The sequence below is a fragment of the Amblyomma mixtum genome, chromosome 3 (genome assembly GCF_055824585.1).
Source record: "Amblyomma mixtum isolate Tamu chromosome 3, ASM5582458v1, whole genome shotgun sequence".
Taxonomy (NCBI): Eukaryota; Metazoa; Arthropoda; class Arachnida; order Ixodida; family Ixodidae; genus Amblyomma; species Amblyomma mixtum.
In genome coordinates, this window is record NC_143014.1 from 153184787 (window position 1) to 153204046 (window position 19260).

At 48.6% G+C, this 19260-nt stretch overlaps 1 protein-coding gene across 3 annotated transcripts in view; it reads right to left on the reverse strand.

Annotated features, from left to right (window-relative positions):
- Positions 1–19260, reverse strand: part of LOC149352402 (uncharacterized) — a 561538-nt gene that overhangs the window by 417131 nt on the left and 125147 nt on the right. For 2 of the 3 annotated variants that reach the window (XM_089581568.1, XM_089581569.1), the window contains exon 2: positions 13417–13734. The exons of the other annotated variant lie outside the window; for it this stretch is intronic. In XM_089581568.1, coding sequence (XP_089437694.1) covers positions 13417–13510 — 94 coding nt within the window. In that variant the 5' untranslated portion in view covers positions 13511–13734. The remainder of the gene's footprint in view (positions 1–13416; positions 13735–19260) is intronic. 3 annotated transcript variants of the gene reach the window in all.

The window sequence follows — 19260 nt, forward strand, 5'->3', positions numbered from 1 at the left end:
CAGGGACGCACGCACTCACGAGCCGACAACTCAGGCCTGTAGCCAAACACAACCATAGCATCCGAGGGCGCCGCTCGGGCGCGACAGAGCCACCCCCCCCGCCCCTCCTTCGGGCTGCGCACATCCACCCTCTCTCTTTTTTTAAGGACGCCCCGCGCCTGTTTGTTGTTTAGTCCCAAGCTGAGGCTCACAGGAGCGCAACCTTGGCACGAACCACTTGCAAGCGATGAGGGGATGGAATCGCTGTAGCACGCACGCGCAGCCACCAGCAATCCAATCCTCGCATTGGGAGCACCGCCCTCGAAAGCCCCCACCGCGCGCTTCCGCCCTCAGCGCGCCGGTGCCATTATAGGGCGCGCCAAGCTGATAACCATTCGGACGGGAAGTTTCGGAAAGTTCGCTGTGTGTTTTTCTTCTGGTTGGCCTCTGTGTTCACCTAAGTTCGCCCGGAACGGGAGCTAAAACCATTTCGTGCCTAAAATTCAGGCTAGAACACCCGACACATCAGCATATATATTGAAGAAAACCTCGCGTAATTATGAAATACAAGCTGCAAGCACAACCAACAAGCGTAAAAGTTTCGGCGAGTTGGTGAGACATATGCGAAGAATGGTGCGGCAGAAACTGACGAGGACGAGGTGGTGCTTGTGTGTGGGTGTACTCTTCTCGCCCTTTTCAGTTTCTGCCGCACCATTCTTCGCATAAAAACCAACTATAGTTGGATACAACTTAAGAAAGCAGCGGCTTTTCCCCGTCAAAGGACCCCCCTCCAGCCAGTGGCGTCGGCCAATTCTCATGACCCTGCTAGGGTGACAATGCAGGGAGCGGCGCCACAATGGAGAGAGGGGTCTATCCCAGACTATGGAGGGAGGGGACTATCACCTTTTATCTACCACTCCCTGCTGCTTTGTGACACTAGCATGGTCATGAGAATCGGCTTCAGCCATTGGCTGGAAGAGGGTCCTTTGACAGGGAAAAGCCTCTGCCTTCTTAAGTTGTATCCTATATTATAGATTGCTTCGGCACCGTATTCTCGACACGAACCAGTTTTTGTTGCGAAAGCAACACTACGCGAGTCGCCCAGCCATTTCGCGGAGCCGAGGAAAGGCCATTACTGCGCATGCGCGAGAAGCAGTGACGTCACACGGTGCACAGTTGGCGCGCCGCCGCCGTCGCTGCGCGGGTGACTCAGAGGATATTCTCGGCACTATAGCTGCATTCGATGCAGCCATGGTTCTCTGTACCGCCGGAACCGGTTCACGGTGCGCTGCACCAATGCGGTCGATTCACAGCGCCCCCTGCACCACCGTCCGCGATTGATTTTGGTGCAGTCGTGGTGCCGCTTCGGTGCGAAGAACCGCGGCACCGTCAGAGACGGAGGTGCAGGATAGTGGTGCACGTGTTTGACGGCGTAAGCAGACGACGCGCGCAGCCGACGAAATGTTTGTATACATCAATGGACAACTAAAGGAAATTTTCCCCGTGGTCGACGGATCCGATGTCCAGTGATGTCAAAGAGGAAGTCCAGAATTATTTTTAAACATAGAGAAACCGAAGACTCGGACACATCGAATATGTCGGCGATCCTGTACATACTGGTCTGCGTGCCCAGGTGGCTGAGGGCAATAAGGCACGTCTTCTCGGCGGGGATTTGTGGGCGCCCTCCTCGAGCTGTCGGAAAGTGCACTGATGCTTCGAAGCGTGCCGGCAGTTCTTCAGACGTTTCTCGCGACAGCCTGACCAGCCTCTTGAATTCGATGCTGAAATACCTAGCTACTACGCTTTCGTATACTGGTTGGGGATTCTGTTGCTGTTGCTAACTGTGCTGCTGCAAAAGAAAGCACCGCGTCGGCTTCCTCATCTTCGCTGTCGGACGACTCCGAAAATTCCATAAAAATGGATTCGGTGATGTCGTCGTCCACGACTCCACGAGGCACGAAAAACAGACGCGACGCACCGCTGCCGTGATCACGCCTGCACGAGAACCGGATAGCAGACGACAAGGCCTGTGCGTGCACGCGCTCGATTGAAAATCTCCGCACCAGTAATTTGTGCCGCTGCTGACGCGCTGCACCTGCACCAAAAAACTGGAATTGCACCGCGCGGGCACCAACGGAACTTTTTCAGAATTGGTGCAGAGAACCAGTTCTGAATCGAACAGACCTTATATCAGAGGTGCCGCCGCTGCGCTCGCCAGTTGCGCATGCACAGTAGCGGCGCATAGCTAGCGTGCCGCGGGACCGCCGCCGCTGCCGCGCGCTCTCCATCGCATCTCTCTCCTCGTTGCTTTCGCAATGCTCCAGGTTTAACAGAACTAAACCACCGCCAATTTTTTTATTATTTATTGGCTAAGTCACATAATCTGCCGGCGGCAACGCGGCCCTACATTATTCGCTCTCCTTACACGCTTTTATGTTCTCATCCTTTTGGAGTGAAAGGGAGACCGATGGCCACTGCCCGGGCATGCAAGGCTACGGCAGCTTTTTAAATAGCTCTGCATTAAACCCAGAGCATGTCGCCCACAATGAGGCATATATTTTTTTTTTCTCATATATGAGCTGGGCTGAGATACTATACGCAAAAAGTTTTTGCCCTATCTCGGGTTTCACATAGGTTTTCATGACCCATTGTTTCTGATTCATGCCGCCATTTAGCCGCACCGTGTCTCAATCGCTTCTAAAAACAGTACACGTGGAAAAAGTAGTGCGCCGCTCCTATATCCAGACAAAAACGCTGCAGCCGTTTATTCGTTAGCTTCGTATGGCGACCGTGGTGAGGGTCACCGTACGGTGCAGCCACTGCACGTTACAGAACGTGGCGTGTGCATTAATGCTCGCCAAGGTCATCAGCTCTCCTCCACATGCTGAAAATTCTTTTACATGAATACAGTACGTACACGTGAAAGAAACGTCTTCAGCACAACGCCACTAGGTCGTTCCATCTCAAACGTGCTATGCTGCGCTTGAACAACTCGGGATTGCTTGGGAAAAGATTTATGCCTTTGCTGTGCGACGAGTACTTCACATCCAAAGTACTTCAAGTGGGGAAAAAAAATTGACCTTAAAATTTGCGGCTAACCGGCAGACATGGCATTGAAAAAAAAATTATTTATAATATGGGACTACCGGCGCACCACTGCAATTATTTTTCCTTATATTAAATAAAGTTGGGCAGTGATGTGTGAAGACATGGTGAAGAAATTGACTTTTTAATATTTCTTGTTTATTCCAATACCACGAAAATGTCGCTGAATGAAAAAAAATGTCCTAAATAATACCATGTCATCCCTGCCGCCTTTGAAGCCAGCGTCTTGCTGCAAAGGCAGTTCTTCGGCAACCTTTAATAAAGCATTAAATGACACCAGACTAAGCTGTTTGTTCGCGTGGACGAGTAGTAATATAAAAGGTGCTAGCGTCACCTGTGTGCCGCGTAACGTCGTTGAAGAAACAAGGGTTATGAAACACTAAAAACTTCAACAAAGAAGTCTTCGCGAAAGGTTACCGGAAGTCTCTTATTTCAACCATGCTTCACTCTAACACTTCACGCTGAGATCGCAAAGAAACAAACACACATGTGAGTGATCTAATGTTTAGAAAAATGACATCTCAGGGACACGTATCCCCCAAAACAACCCTGAGCGACACCATCAAGACTCACATGCACGACGCTTACAAGAAATGCATGCAAGCAAGCCGCTTCCCACTCCATTCCACACTCGTCGTGCTCCAAGCCTTTTCAGTGTGCACCCAAGAAGAAGCGCCCGAGTGAAGCACATGGACCCATTGGAGCATAAAGGGGGACCGCGACGAGCAATGAGGAGGATGCACACTCTATGGATGCACGAAACGCTGGGCGAATAAGCGATGGCACGACTAGGTTTAATTTCTGCCTTATAACGCAGTTTATAGAAAATGTACATTTCATGTCGACGAAAACATTATTTAATGATAAACGTCTCGTACTTTCGTTTGCACTAGCTGCTACACTGCACCCACAAACATTAAGAGCGCATAATCTGCGAGTGGGCCTCGTTGGGGAGCCCTTGACTGCGCTGAGTGTACAAGCAGGGGTGCCAGCGATTTCATCGCCCTGCCGGGTCAGACATGTGCTGGGTCATATATATATATATATATATATATATATATATATATATAGGTTGCGAAAGCATGAAGTACTTGACTTTTTAAAAGAGTATATAGCGAAGTATACGCTTCGTTAAATGAAACATTTTCATTTTACTCGGCGTTTCGATAGGAGGACCGACCTTTTTCAGATCGAAACGTCCAGTCATATAAAAATGTTTCCTTTCTGGAGTGGAGGAGGCGTCCCAAAAGTGACGTCAACATGCTGCCATCTCAAGGGGGGCAAAACATATCCGGCCGCAGTCACGGCAGTAGCGTGTTTACCAGATTTTTTTCTGTACTGCATGATGACACGGCATGGATATACATTTGTGCTGGCTGTCATGAATGGTTCGAGCATACTATAGGCGTTCTGACAAACCATAGTTGCTTCATGCATCGCACTCGGCTGGGCTAACAGTTTTTCTTTCTTAGCTTTAGCTGACGCACGTGGGTACCTTAGCGGGTTATATTTGTTTTAGCATTTGTTGGCCATTAATTTCGCCAGCTGATGCTAAACAAGAGCTTTCGACTTCGCCGGTATTATAATCGTTTTGCTAACGTGGGTCACGCTTTGCCGGTCCCGCATTCATTTCGTGCTTGCTGACCTGTGAAGTACTGATATTTTTGTGTCGGTCCTGTTCTATCATCTCTGCTTCTGTTCTCGTTGCTTAGCATAAAATGTCGCCTCACCCGGCGCTTTCAGCATGCAAAACGCCTAAAGGCGCTCGCCGATGTAGTTTAGCGGCCGCGCTGTTCAATTCACTCGAGACAGAATCGAAAAAAAGGCCCCTAGATAGGACGCACGTTAACGAGCACAAGGCTGTCAACATCACACTTATTACTCGAGTGGCATCGTGTGCCTGTACACATGCGAAACGACCTGTACGATGTTTTGCCAAGTACAGGTTTCCCAGTAAGCTACTTGAGCTTATTCAAGCAGAGCCGTGGTGGACTTGTGGCTGCCTCTAAGCATGTGCTTTTCACCTGTGAGGCTGCCGAGAAGGGCTTTCGCTGAGCGTAAAAATGCCGAGGTGCGACATGTGAAATCAGGGAGCTCGGGACCATGGCCTTCGAGATAGCCTGTTTTTTACAGCTTGAGACGCACCTTTTAGAGTGTGACCTCATGGTTAATCCTACAAACTCTCTAAGATGACTGCAGAGTACTATCTGAGAATCGGGGTATCACCACAATCCACCAAAGAAACAAACTGGGCAATTGTATAGAGAGTGCGACCATTCCTTTCTAGACTCATAATATTCAAAAACCAGTGATTGCAATGAAGCATCACCACCCAAATGATGTCGCCAAAGCTTGCTTGAATTCTCTGGTCTGATGCTGGCATCTTGCAAGAGTTTTATTAGTGTTTTCTGCTAATCCCATTTTGCTTACTTTCTTCTTTCTGTAATTATTTGTGATTGATTTGTATTTCATTGATTTTTTTATATTCTATCAATTTCTGCTTACGCGCTTGCCATAAAATATATGCCAAATAAAGAGTTCTTGGCCGTTAACCTGTCTCAAATTCTTTGTGTAGCGCCGTGATCTGTTAAGCTTGACAAGGTATCAAATTTTCCAAGTTCAATACATTTTAGCCTAGATACTCCTGAGGACGCGCAACGCTTTACCAGAGTTCTTCATGCCATGCAAGTTCACTTGTATTGATGCTAACAGCTTCGATGAGGAGCATGGATAATGAGAAGTGCATCTAGCAGTTATCCTCCGAGTCATAAATATGGAAAACTTCACACGTTTTCAGCTATTCATCGACACAATTACTACAGAGTCATGTAAAGAGCGCGTGTATACCTAGATTACACGAGAGGACAAGCGGCTGTCCCTTAATTGGTTCTTCTGCTATCTCCTGGGAGGGAGGGGGGAGTAATTATTGCATTTAGTACATAATATGACGTCTACATAGCATATATATCAGCGTAGGACATTCATATGCAGATGCTTTAACTTGTGGCGAAGCGAAAACATTAGCGCTTTACGCACAGCCGAACGAGTGCGGCCTGCTTTTGTCGCTCCAAATATGGCTGCCGACCAGTTCTCTTGACGCCAGCAGCTTGCATAGGCGTCTATGGGAACCTGCCACTCCAGGAGTCTTTATACAACCTCCCTCCTTCGTCGCAGCGCTGCCTTCACGCAGTGAGGCTTCATCGCGCCTACTTGCTATTCCGTGCAGTTGATGTGGGGAACCTTGGACCGCGTAGCGACTGCTCAACTTCAAAAATACTTTTAGAGCGAAAGCTCTATTACTTGCCGGCTCCACTGCCGTGATACCACGTGATTAGGAGAGGGCAGGCTGGGAGAGGCGCAGTTGCGCGCGATAGCCAGCTTCGCCTTTGTGATACCACGTGACTAGGAGAGGATGTAACAGTTGCTACGTCGGCAGTTTGTCGTTCAGTTTCGCACGCCCGGCCTAGTGTGCCAACTCTTTGGTGTCGCCGTCAAGCTGCGTCCGATCATCCGGTCGATGAAACCGCAGAGGACGCGAGCTGAACGAGCCGCTGAAACCGAGGAGCAACGAGAAGCTAGACTTGCGAAGCAACGGAACAGAGTTTTCGCTCTGTATAACCAGGTTTAGAAGAGTTAAACCTCGCCAATTTTTTCACAGCGTTAGTTGTCAAGCGCCCGTTCGTGGGTTTCACGTTGTAGTTCTAATAGTAGTAGTAGTATGTCGTAGTCGTCGGCGTGACCAGTGGGTGAGTTGCCATGGGAACCACTCGATGGGTGGTTACCGTGCAAGGAGGAAGGTATGACGTGAGCGGAGAAATGTGTAACCGGTGGGTGGTTGCGACAGGAACCATCCGAAGTGTGGTTACCGTGGAAGGTGGAGGGTATCGGGAGAGCGGTGGAATCCCCAATTGGAGGATGGTTCCTGTGGAAGGAGGAGGACATGGTACGTGGTTGCCATGGGGACCAACCGGAGGGTAGTTACAATAGAAGGAGGAGGAGGGTAACGTGGAAGGAGGAGGGTACGGCGCAAGGACGGTATGGCGAGAGTGTAGGAAGGCCTACCACGGTAACCATCTGGAACGTGGTTACTGTAGAAGGAGGAGGAAGGGTGCAACGAGACGGGAGGACTGTAGCACGGTCCATCTGCGGCAGCTGCTGCGAAACGCGCCACCCGAGGAGAGGATCATCAGCGGCGCTGCGCTTCTAGAACGGCAGACTGGAGAGGAGACCTAGACAGAAAACGAATACGTGTGGAAAACTAAAAAGAGCGCCCTAAAGGTATACAGCTGTGAGGTCGGGCTCATATTCTTTACCACAACATATCGTGAAGTATAAATATCATTACAGCTGCCGCTGAATCTCGCGTTAACCAGTGGCAACCGACCCGTCAATTTTTATTTTCGTAAAAACAAAACTTAGCCAATTCGAACTCCCTCGCTTACACTGCAATACGAAAGGATAACCACGCATAAATTTATTTTTCTGGACCAGTACGACCTCTTAAAAACACCGGAAAGTTAAGTCACAGAGGGTTGGAAATGAAAGGCATCCTTTCATATAAATCCCCATTTAGCTAATTTTTTAGGGCATTAGAATAAACGATAAAATAAAACAAAAAGAAATTTGCTCCGTATCTTATCACACACAACTACCCAACTTTTGTATAAATTGGAAAATATATTTGATCCGGCGCACCAAAAATTCGATTTTTACGTTTATTTTCCAATGCCTTGTTTTTCAGCAAGCCGCAAACATTAGAGCGCGCTCAAGCGATTAAAATTTTTTATTATCAAAAATGTTTTGTAAGTGTGCTATTCTCTTGAGAGAAAGCGCATGACTTTTTTCAGACTAACCCGAGACGGTCGAGAGCGGCACGTCTCGGATGAAATGATTTACTGCATCCTAGACGTCGCTATACCCAAGCTGGCACCACCACCATGAATCATAACATGTCCAGCGTTCTTAGGCAAAAATTTTGAATAGTGGAATATTGTAAGGTACTGTTATAGAAATATTGTAGCGAAAGCTACACTAGGCTAGTAGAAGCGTATTTCGCGGTGCCTGCCAAAGTCCACTACTGCGCATGCGCCGTTACAATGGCAACCAGTACCATGACAACCATGGCGCCACAGCCGCTGCACCACACTGCGCATGCGCAGAGTCACACCGCGCAGCTGGGATATAAGCCGGAAGCGATGCGCTCGCTTCTCAGACGCGCACCATGGAAAGGAGAGCGGGCGTGCTCGTCACGGCAGCAGTACAGGCTGCGTGAAATTGAGCCTTCCGATCCAGAAGTCGTCGCATGGTTCAAGGCCGGCCGACAGCGTGAAAACGGGACGAGAAATGCTAAGCGGGCGGCCGAGACAACCGAGAAACGAGAGGAACGCCTCGCGAAGAGACGCCGCCAAGCTGCTGAACGACAACGACGGCTTGTGGCTACCAAAATGTCAGTAGACGAAACTGCTTTCGCTACGTGTATCCTGGCCTAGCTGAGCTAAGCCACTGCCAATTTTTGAAGGTAATGGTCCATTCTTCTTATATGTAGCAAAATCTTTAATTTAAAGTTTTTCCATCGCTTGCATCGAGCAGTTAAGACTGCCGTAGAAAACCAATGGGGAGAGTTTTTGACGATACCAGAAGCGCTAATAGCAAAACAAAAATGCAAGCCTGCGAAGGGAAATAGTAAGTATATTGATTGTTATAGTGAAACCTTACGGTATATGAAAAAAGTTGCGTTCATAAACTTCCCCGTTGAACAATGCTTTTGTCAAGAGTTGCTAGGTATGATTAATGAAAGCTGTTTTGCGTCATGCACTATATCAAATGAAGGCTCTGATAGAGTAGCGCAAGAGCCGCCACTAGGTGTCTCCATGTGGTGGGAGCGGGTACGAAACTAAAGCCCGTCTGGCAGTGACTCTATGGGGCTAGCAATGGGCAGGCTTCCAGCTGTGCACGCACGTGGAGGAAAAAAACAAAAAGAAAGACACCATGACGTCAGGCAGCCCAGCTTCGCAAACCGACCTACCTTGAAGTCTTCCCATTTGTAATTTCTCTCCCCTGGCTGCCAAACTGGAATCAAAGCGCCGCCATGAAAACTCTCCGGCCAACATGCTCCCCACAAACGAGATCCCAGCAGACGAGCGCTTGTTTTTCTGGCGTACTGCGCGATGCGCTTTGACGTGACATGGCCACGCGTTGACCTGGCTTTTTCCTCTTCAGTTTTTATCACTCTAGGCTACGAATTCGTCACGTGAATTTCTCTCCAAAATTTTACATCCATGCATGCCAACATGCAATGAGTGTACACTCTGCCGGTGTCTGAGTATTCTGGAAGCACGGTAAAAGAGAGAAAGAGAAGAGGGGGGTTAGAGAACAAATGCAAGTGGTTGCTGTCTAGCTGCGATTAAGAGAAGCAAATGGGAGCTGGGAAGGGCATGTAATACGCAAACAGGTAACCTATGGTCTGTTGAAGAGACATAGGGGAGGAGGAGCATGGCCAAAGGCCGCTTAAACTTAGATGCCGTGCCGGGGGAAGAAAGTCTGCTGGGGCAGTATGGCCGCGGCTGTTAAAGGACCGAGTACTGTTGCTCGGGACCGAAGGATATAGGCACGACGACGAGGAGACCAGATGAAGGCTGCTCGAAACCGAATAGTTTTATTTGCAACTATGCGCATGGCGAATTGATCTCCGTGGGTATGATACAGATGAATAGGGGATGGCCATAGGTCTCTCCATAAGGAAGAGTCAAAGTTCACGGCAGCGCCTGTTCATGTCTTCTGGTGGCAGGGAACACCATGGTACCAAAATTTGCTCACCCCTTCCCCATGCCCATTAGTGGAGTCATTTCCTTCCTTTACCCCCTCCCCTCCCCGTCTTTCCGCAAGCCTATGGGGACGGCAACTAGCAGACAACACGCACGGTCTTAATCGTCCGCTAATTCCTGCCGTTTTGCTCCAGTCCAGAAAAGCTTTCCTCAGGCGCGGCTTTCGGATCTCGAGCGCTACAACCGACTCGCCTGCTTTTCTGGTAGGTCTCAGCTTTCTACTCGCCGCTTTCTACTCGGCGTATATACAGCAGGTGCCAGTGTGCCTGGAACGGGCGCTGCGTACATCAGGTTTTATTCCACCTCTGTTCGTCAGGGAAGTTTTCTCGTTCCCCTCTGTCAGCTTGAGCATGAAGCGAGTAGGGCAGGAGTATCCAAAATCCGTGGTGAGCCCGTAAAAAACAAATGGCGCTCGTTGAAGAAGGAAAATACTCTTGCTGACTGCGGCCGACGCCTCTGGCAGGTGTACAGCATGCGCTCTAGGTCTTTGACCGCGCCGGCAGCTTCGGAATGCTGGCGACCGCAAGGGGTAATTGGAAATTACCCGTTCTTGTGGTCGAGGGGCATCTGGCGAAAGGTGTCTGGCCTGCTGGTGACTGCACACAGTGTGGACGATGACTGAATGCTGGAAAACTTGTGTAGCCGTCGGCAAGGTGGGTGGAAAAACAATGAGGGCAATGGCCCCCTACAGCCCGCCTGAGCTGAGAAGCAGCATGTATTGACCAGCCGCGTCACTGTGGGGTCCGCGTAGTAGGTAGCATTAAAAACGAAAATCAAATCAGCCTCGATAGGTCTCTCGCAAATTAATGCGGCAATAGGCCGCGGTATAAAGCTCAGTCTGGGTCTCGATCGACGCTGCCACTAAATGTATGCGGCAAAGGATTCGTAGCGGAGAAGATGTTACGCTCGATCGCCTATACATCAGCATAGTACACTTAAAACAGCTCAACGAAAAAAAAAACAGATTTAGTTGCGCAAGTAATTATCACCCGAAACCGTTTCGGTGCGCACGGGGCGCCGGCCGGCTAACTCGCGACCAGGGTATGCGTTCTTGTTAATAGCACTGAATATTTTAACGAGTGTGGAAGTTCTACGAACATATAAAGGAGCATTCATTGCACCAAATATTTACTTGGGATTATTTCTTAATACGAACGACATAATTATATTCGATTCATGTAGAGAGGTCTGCTAAATTGTGCCACTCTAGCACGGTCACATTGGTACGTTTAGAACAGCGAACTTTAACGTCTGTGAAAAGCCGCGCAAGCAGTTTTACCTCGTTTCATTGCATGATGTGACATAAGCTGGTTAACGAGGTTGTGCGTGATCGCGAACAATGTTTGCAGGAAAAGAACAACGAACGGGAATTGGCCGAGTTGTGTTCTTTGGTCTTCATTTTTGTCATCGCATGGCAATGGCGGGCACCGGGATACCGTAAAGCACGCGGCAGCAATTGCGAGCACGCCAAGCTGCGTCCAATACACGTAGTTTGCTGGCGAGTGATATCTTGAGATTTGAGCCCGCTGCGTTTTTCAAATACCTGAGTTGCTCACCAACCGATTCGTTAAGGGTGAAAACTAACAAACTGTCGGGTGAAACACAGTAAAGGGATATTGGGGATTAAGCTATTAAAGGGGCTGTGAAAGCAGGTCTTAACAAAGATGCGATATGCCTATGATGCTAAAGGACGCAGCGTAAACCGCTGCTGACGTAAAGAGCGCTACATGACGCAATGCGCGCGGATTGAGGCGAAAGCTCGGCACCGCTGGTCACTGCGAGGCGCGGAAGTTCTTAAAATTGTATTGTAAATTATCGGCTCGCTTTTGAGGTCTTGTACGCGGCTTGAACGCTCGGTGGCCTGTACTCTACATACTACAAGCATTTTATAGTCAACCTCCAACACCCTTTAGCAGAGAACCTTTAAGTGTAACGCTAGCCGGTAACGCACTGCACGGCAGGTCCGCTAACTGACCGCAAGCACTCGTCTGCTAGGCCGAGACAATGCCAGTGCTTCCTCTCACTACTGTTCTGAAGTGAGACTATGCTGGTCAGTACAGCGTGACAAAGATTGGCGACGTTATTCAATGTCTAGAGTAGAAATCAACGGCAGCAACTCTTTCTATTTACCATCAACGACGTATACACGATGCTCAGTGCCGAGCTATTTCCCGGAACACGCCGTAGGTGACTATCGCGAGCCGGTGTACTTCGAGCAGACTTACCAAGTTCAATGCATGAACCACTCTTGTGAGTCGAAGCAACTGAAAACGCGCCTACAAGCCTTCAAAATCCGGGCTCAAGACCTCCCCGTGACGCCCGCTTCCTGGCCTCTTGCCTACCGCAAGCCCGCTGGCGACTGCAGTGGCACCTCGTTTGTTTGCAAACATGCAGGAGGTCGAATGTATTTTTGTGGCAAATTTAAACGAACAAAGGTTTAATTGGTGTTTGTTAGTTTGTGATGCATGAGCCCTGGGAGCGCGAAAAAGAAATTGATAGGAAGGTCCAAGAAACACAAAGACACAGGACAGCACCAGTTCTGTGTGTTCATGTTGTTTTGCCAATCCTGTTCCGTCTTTTTGGCGCCGCAAATACGTTTAAAGAAACCATGAGATGGTATTTACGGAGATTAAGAAAAGCGCACGAGCGATCGGCATTCCATCACTCGTCACCGCACCATAAAAATTATTAAGCTAGCTTCATTGACGCCGAAAATATCGGCGATTAAAAATGATGATCCTCCTCGCCCCCTCAACTCATACACGCCGACGCGCCAGAAAAAAAAAAAAATAAAGAGAACAGGTCGGGAGGTCGGGATTGCACCCCGCCGCGCCCCATCCCGCCCACTTCTATTGGGCAGATCCAATGAGGAAGCTACCCCAGATTCCCCATTCACGTCATCGAGGTACAGTGCACTGTAATCGAGGTAGGGGCGGCTAAGAACGCGCTGGAAGGTGTCGCCCTAATCGGTTGCGAGCAGCAATTTTTAAGAATTATTGCTAAATTATATATTCCACGCAGATCTTTTAAATTTGACTCCAGTACTCACAAAGGCCAGCTGTACAAATTCGTTGCACCAGAATATGACCATCAAAATCATTTCAGGGTCCCTTTAACCGACAATAACAGAAGTTTCAAGGACGACTCAAGTAGCTGCTCACCGGAACGGCGCCCTTCCACCGTGGAACTGCGGAAAACTTTCACTAACACATGCTTTCCAGACAGAGAGGTAAGAAGTTCTTCTTTGGCACATTGTCTTTATCCCGGTATCAAAATGACCAACGAAAGCTGCTAAAAGTCTGAGCTCCCTAGCAGTTTTTCTAACTTTTGCTGGGAGGAGAAGTCGTTTTGAAAATTTAAATGAACCAAAGGGCCGTTCGTAATAATAACGGCTGAAGGCTAGCTTTAAAAGACATAGATGATGCCAAATCGGAGAATGCGGGCTTGGCTTTCACAAGAGGCCCAGCTGGGACGCCAGGTACGCGGGAGGAGAAGTCAGAGAGCTTACCACCTCCGGGCCGCTGCACCAGGTAACCGGAGAGTGGGCCAACGCTGCTGCCGTTGCTGCCGGCGCAGGCCGCCGTCATAGCGAGCGCACTCATGCGTCGAGTGCGCAGAGCCCGGCGCTGCGACCCTGTGCGTCGTCGGGCGCGGATCCCATGACTCGGGAGGCGCGCTTCACCGCGGGAGCGTGGCGCACTCTGTCACTGCGCGCAGCCCAACTCGCAGGGGCTCGCCGAGCGTCGCGTCAGCCGACGCCACGTGAGCGCTGCTGGCACGCCGACGTCGCCGCTCGGTCGGGGGCGACCCGCCGGGAGGGTTTGCGCTGGGAAGGAGAGAGCGAGGAACGGCCGTTAGTTGCATTCACTCAACGCGACAGCCCCGTGGGCACGTAAGTTTGAAATGCGCTCAAGGCACTTGAATGCTCTAGCAGCTTCCTTTGGCGGTCTCAGTGCTCAGTTTCGAAACGAATTTTCTCTAGCGCTCAACAAGTAGAACGGACGAAGAAACAGGCAGATGCAACATGCGCTATTAACCTAGCGTACGTTGCGTCTGTCTTTTTCTTTGTCCGTTGTGATTCATGAGAACCAGAGAGAATGCATCGAGACCGGCCACCAACTAGCCCAGTTGCAAGCATAAACAGCTTCTCTGCTCAGAAAATAACTAAAAAAGAAACAAAAATCCATGACATGCTTTCAACAGCAATATACAGACAAACCTCGTTATAATGAAACGAGTTATAAAGAAATAATGGATATAACAAAGGAATAGCTACTTCCATTGGAAAATACACCCAGATGACCATGTATGCGAAATCGCTTTATCATGTATTAAAATTTTTGCTGCGAAGGAATATAACTAACCCCGAATAAACCGCACCGGTCATTTGGCGCTGATTGTATAGATTTGTAACGGTGCGCAACAGTTCCGTCCCCATTCGATACAGCGAATATAAATTACCGCGCATAGCTCGCTCGAGATCTGCCGAGAATCGCATAATGCATGCGCAAACCTCTCCTCGCGTGGGACGTTTCTTGGGATTATTCGTCGGCGCAGACTGGGCACCAAAAAAATTTGGCGCTGTAGGCGCCCATTTTCGCCAGGAGTGAGTACGCGGCGCTTTAATTTCGGTTTTCTCGGCGTGGTCGCTTGGCGTGAACGTTTGACAGCGCGTTTATTCTGCTTGACAGCATCGACGTCCCGCTGGTTTGACAAAAACCAATGGCAGCGGTGGAAAACGAAAGCGCAAGACAATTTCTGTTGACCAAAAGGCGGCCGCGATCAAATCAGTCATAGCCTTCGATCTGGCGTGCCCTTCTCCACAAGGCACTTCTGTCATGCGTTGAAGCCATTTATTGGTGCTGTTGTGACGACCGTGCCGTTTCATCATGCGGGGAAGCCAACCAAAATGGGTGTCGCGGCGGAATCGCTATCGCGAGCCCCCTTTTACCGCAGCCGTATTGGGTTCGGAGCCAAGAAAACGGGGATAAATTTTCGGAACAGGTCTCGCCCTGCCCTCTACGACATTAGTCTCAAGGCCAGTTTTCTAGACTCTGAAGTCTATGCGAAACTTGGAAGGAACAGGTGCCTGTTGGCGAGGCTGACATATTTGTTCGGAGTAGTGCCCATAATCGGGCGCATCAGGGGCGCTCGCTACACGCGAATAAAATTCCCTCGCAAGGATAATGTTGTAGAGGACAGAAAATGTCAGCCTAACTGTCTAGGCGGTGAAATCGATTCGGGCCGGGGTAAAGGCGGACGCGCGGCAGCGACTCCGTCGAGAGCACCCGTTTCAGATTGGCATTCGTTGCAGCACTCGTTTTGGGCCAAATACGCGGGCCATAACGGCGCTGGCATCCATCATCGAGTTACTAAACACCCGCTATGTTGTCCGCGGTCTACACGGGGGCACGTAAGCCTGCTGGCATGCGATAGTTGCGGCCAAAGTCACCTATGGCTATCACGAAGCAATGGCCGGACCCCTTTTACTTCGTTATAACGAGGCTCAGCTGCAGTATTCGTTACCCCGCAGCATTTTGCGCAAGAGATTCCATTAGACCAGTAGCGAAAACCTCCTACATGCGTTCTACCAGTCTTCCAAACAAGTCCGCAAACGATGGCAGGTGGTGTAGTGTTGCTCCGGTATAAAAACTCCACTTTCACGCCCAATTCAGTCGCCCCTCGCGGCACAGAAGAAATCGGTATTTACATTAAGCCGAACTGCTAACGACTGAATGTTCAGTTTCGAGGCAGTCTGTCGCTCGATCACCCGATATAAAGTCTGGTAGAGTGCAGTAACAGTCGAACTAGCCCGACTAATTGGCAAGCCAGTCGACTACATAACTTCATAATTCGACACAACGCTCTGTGATCCCAGCAGAGAGCAATCTTTAGAACAGATACGGCGGCCAGCCGAACCATAACTTTATGAGCCAGTAAGAAGTCTGAAAGCAAGAACGAATACATGTGCTCAGGGGCGTCCGCGTAACCGCGTTAAAAAGCCACGCAACTTTCTGAAATATCCGGAGAAAGTTGCTGCGCTGACAGAACATGCTCCACCTCGCAACTGCCGGTCGCCTTCACCGCGTGCGCCCTGTCCAGAGCATTGACGTCGCACAGCACACGGGCCTTTAGCATTTCGCCTCCATCGAAGTGCGACCGCCGCGGCCGGGATCGAAACCGCGTCTTTCGGGTCAGCAGTCGAGCACCATAACCGCTAAGCCAGCACGGCGGCGAATAATAAACAAATGTCCAAAAAACTAACAGGTTGATTCAGATGTTTAAAAAAGGGAAGCTTCTCTGAGGCAGAATTATGGTCGGCATCTTCCTACAATATTTCGCCGTTCCCGTCGATATTCCGTCGGTGCTCTGAAAGAAGTCCTTCAGGCTATAGGTCCACACGACACGGGAGTATCTGCGGTGCGTTCAGTAACTGCACGGCTAATAAAGAGTCCATTGGGGTACCAAAACATCCGCAGCAGAAATACTATGTGCTATCTGCGGTGAAACTCCATTAAATTCTACGGGGACATTTATGTGCGCACGTTTCAAGCAGTCTCGCTTAGCTTCAAAATACTCACGTTCTTTCATGACCGAAACGTTCAGACGGTAATTATTTTTTTGAATGTTGAAGGGTGCCTTAAGGTTTGCAAACTGCGACGGGACTTTTGGAGACAATATATGAAGAGGCAATAAAGTGACACTAAAATGAATTCTACTATGATTAGAACGCATCTGCACTCGTACCTTTGAAAAATGGAAATGAGAGAAGCGAAGACACAAAAAGTAAAGAAGGTAGTCTTGATAAGGCTAAAAAGCACCATTGCTTGTTATTTATGATCACGGTCGGCCTTATTCGTGTCCCGGGTCTCTAGTAAAAAGTAATTAACTTACTTTGATCCGAGCGGACCGAGTTCCACAAGGCTATATATAACACAGAACGACATGTTGGTTTTGTACCACCCTCTTTTGGAGGACGAATGATTACTGGCTGATAAGAATGCTACGATGACGGTGGCACTACGAAATTCTGTTCGACGCGACAGGAAATTAAACTCGGTAAATAAGAAGAAAACGAAAACGGTTAATTAATTCGAATACCGCGTATTCAGAGTTTCCAAAAACATAAGAAGTAAACGTTAATGCGTTGTCCCCGAATTATGACAAAATTACTTGGTTCCTTATGAAGCTCAACAAGAAGCTAGGAACGTGAACATTTCTATCTTACCCACTGTTCACCCAGTGTGACTCTTGTGACCCATTGTGACTCACGCAGCGGCCACAGCTTTTCCCAGAACCGTGGCAGTAGGCCAAAATAAGGTTAAAAAGCGTGTCCCACCCAGTCGACTCTGAAGAAGGTGCCGAGTCAGCGCCTAAACATCGGGTCACTCACGCGCCTTTGGTCGGAGTGCCTTTTTCTTTCTCTATCAAGAAGCGAGGCATCCGTCAGCAATAACTACAGCTCCTAGATTAAAACAGAAAAGCCTTATTTCACAGCCTTGTTATGAAAAAAAAAAAATACTTAAGGGGCTGTAAGGCACGCCGTATAGCGGAGGACCCTGCATTAATTTCAACCAACTGCGGCTCTGTAACGCTCACAGAAGTATGAGTACACAGGCATTTTTGCAGTTCCCCTCCATCGAAATGCGGGAACCGCAGCCCAGGTCAGGAACCACGGATTTGTGGGAAGTAGCAAAGTAGCATTTTTTTAAACAGGTATAGTTGTTGAATTAACTTTTTTCGAGGTGAGCGGTCACAACAGAAAACTTTCGCGTCCCCCTTATGACCTGTGAGGATTTTATCCAAGTGGGCCGGGCAGAGGGTGCTGTGGAAATGATGCGCGGTATGTTCACGAGACTCCAGCTTCTAGCTAGTACAGACAAGACAGGCACAGGGTTGCTGCTGTCCAGGTGCTTTGGGGTGGGGGCAGGACGTCCGGTTTGTTTAGTTAAGTTTATTTATTCCACGTTTTATTTGAATAGTTATTCATTTTATTTACTTTTTGTATTTATTTTTTTATTTCACTTTCAAAAAGTGTATTTGTTAATGCATATAAAAGTTAAATTGGAATGGGAAGCTATATAAGGTGTGTACCCACGAGGAGTGATCGACCGCCTTAAAAAGTTTGCGCATATTCTGTTTCAATTCTACTAATCATGATCGTGAACAGGGGTCCGTCATTCAACGACTTCTGTTGGTACACGATTGTTTAAGTTACTGAAATTAAATGCTTTACTGGTTACAAAGCCAACTAACTCAGTCCCACTGTGCTTTACATTAATAACGTCGTAAAATTTAAGTGTTTGTCAGTAACCTGATCTGAGTGCAAGTAGCTGGCGACTCCCCGGGGGGCCGCTGCCCCTTATGGAGTAACGTTAGGAGTGGGCACCGCTGGTGTCTCCAGAGCTCTAACCGCATCGCTCTTCAGCAGAGTATCACGATTTCCTACACCGTTAAGGTACTGGCTTCAATGCACTCGGATAGTACGCTTTCTCTTTTTCTTTTTTTTACTGAGACAAAGTTAATAAAAACTGGCTCATACATCGCTATGAAGGCAGGGATGTAGCTTTCTGAACCAGCTTTTTTACCTCTGCTGAGAATAAAGTGACTCCTGAAGGGCACACTGAATACACGAACGGTTTGGTTTATGGTTTATGGGGGTTTAACGTCCCAAACGAAATCAGGCTAGAGGGACGCTGAATATATGAACGGGTTATAAAATTATGAACACTACGCTTAATATGCTTTGGTTAATACTGTGGCTTAATAGGTTTGGTTTATTGGTTTATTGGGGTTTAACGTCCTTTGCCCTGCAGTGGGCGTAGTCAGGCTGATGATGATGATGATGATGAGCACTACGAGCATTAGAACAGTAGAGTTAGCATATAATTAGCATCATTATATTTCACTTCTACTATAACAAACGCATTTCTAGAAAAGAAGAGAAACCCCCCTCCCAAATTATTTCGAGCCCAATTCAATTTTCAATTAAAAATCATGAATAGCAGGAGAAAAAAAAGATTAATTAGAAAAATGAATGGTCACGGTATCAGTATCTGCATCTGCGGCCACAGACTAACCTTCGCAACAAAAGGTTTTATATGATTGTACAGGCCACAGTTGCTTAAAAAATCGTCCGACATCTGCCGTTTTCGTCTCGTGCTTTTTCCGCATTGCATACAATGGGGTTCATTATGAAAGGTTTGGTTTATTGGTTTATTCGGGTTTAACGTCCCAAAGCAACTCAGGCTATGAGGGACGCCGTAGTGAAGGGCTCCGGAAATTTCGACCACCCGGGGTTCTTTAACGTGCACTGACATCGCACAGTACACGGGCCTCGAGAATTTCGCCT